The sequence below is a fragment of the Chrysochloris asiatica genome, unplaced genomic scaffold (assembly GCF_000296735.1).
Source record: "Chrysochloris asiatica unplaced genomic scaffold, ChrAsi1.0 scaffold00096, whole genome shotgun sequence".
Taxonomy (NCBI): domain Eukaryota; kingdom Metazoa; phylum Chordata; class Mammalia; order Afrosoricida; family Chrysochloridae; genus Chrysochloris; species Chrysochloris asiatica.
Genome location: NW_006408614.1, coordinates 5,044,847 through 5,046,196, shown reverse-complemented (window position 1 = coordinate 5,046,196; position 1,350 = coordinate 5,044,847). Strand labels below are relative to the sequence as shown.

The 1,350-nt window shown below is 46.1% G+C and overlaps 1 protein-coding gene across 1 annotated transcript in view; it reads right to left on the bottom strand.

The window, feature by feature from the left end:
* SAG (S-antigen; retina and pineal gland (arrestin)) overlaps positions 1-1,069 on the bottom strand; it is a 62,881-nt gene extending 61,812 nt beyond the window's left edge. Inside the window, exon 1 of the mRNA XM_006866806.1 lies at positions 973-1,069. Coding sequence (XP_006866868.1) covers positions 973-1,047 — 75 coding nt within the window. The 5' untranslated portion in view covers positions 1,048-1,069. The remainder of the gene's footprint in view (positions 1-972) is intronic.
* Between the last annotated feature and the right edge of the window lie 281 nt (positions 1,070-1,350).

Below are 1,350 nucleotides of genomic sequence, written 5' to 3'. Positions count from 1 at the left end.
TTGAAGATGCTACCAGCTAAGTTAGCCTAATAGTAGGTGGGCCCTACTCCTATATAACTGGCATCCTTATAAATGATGAGAAGATACAAGGAGAGACAGGGAGACAGAAGAAGGATGCTGTGTGATGATGCAGCAAATGCAGCTACAAGTCAAGGAAGGTCAATGAGCACTGGGGGCTACCACAAGCTAGGAGAGATGCGTGGATCAACTCTTCTCTCAGAACCCTCAGAAAGAATCAACATGGCTGACACCTTAATTTGGACTTCCAGACTCCAGAACTGTGAGACAAATTTGTGATGGTTTCTACTGCAGCCCTAAGAAATGAACACAGAACAGACCCCATACTCAGAGACTGTGTAGTGAACCCTCCCTCCCAAAGCAGCAAGTCCACGGGCACTTCTAGACCATCTACTGTGTCCCTGAGGAGAGCCAACAGTGGACATCACCTCTGCCAAGTATGCCGGTTGCTAGGGCATTTCAGGAGTAGTGGATTCGGGTCAGGGAGCACATCCAGTGGCATTGGAGGCCCAGATGAGGCATGAGACCAGGACTAGTGGGCCAGGAGCACAGAACGTTGGATATTGCATTAATTCAACATAAGCGCTTTTCCCAAGCAGGTGAGATGATACACTAAGGGTCAAGTGCATCACAGGTCTGGGAAAACAGTGCATGAAATAGTAGGTTATTGGTTCAAGGCCAATTAGGGAAAGAAGTAAAGTTGGTGTGAGGAGTGGAGACTGAGCCTGGGAGCTAATCGAGGGTCATGGGTGATTGGAGAGAAGCTGCAGCTTCTGGACTCTGTTCATTCATCCATATCCCACTCTTGTCCATCCGTATCTGAAGGATGTGGACACTAGACGGAGCGCCTTCCCTGGTACGCAGGGTTTGGGTGTTGACTCTGTCTATTCTTGAAAAGGCTCCTCTTCTTTTTTACATTAATTCCCATTAAGCCGCCCACCCTGGGCCACTTACCGACTTGTCCCGGGAGATCTTCTTGAAGATGACATGGTTTGGGGTCGACTTACTCATCTTGCCTCCGAATGCCATGTTTTCTGTCCCTGGCAACTTCTTTCACAATCCTAAATATCAAATCAAGAACAAGCTTTCCTCAGAAGGTTGGAAATAGAAATACATTATGATCTAGCAATTCCTTTACTTGGTATTTACCAACAAGAAATATGAGCCATAAGACCAGTAGATATATGCACACCAATGTTCATAGCAGCACTAGTTACAATAGCAAAAAGATGGAGACAGCCAAAGTGCCCATCAACTGAAGGATGGATAAACAAACTGTGGTGCATACACACAATGGAATATTATGCTACCTTGAAGAGTAACAAGGAAGCT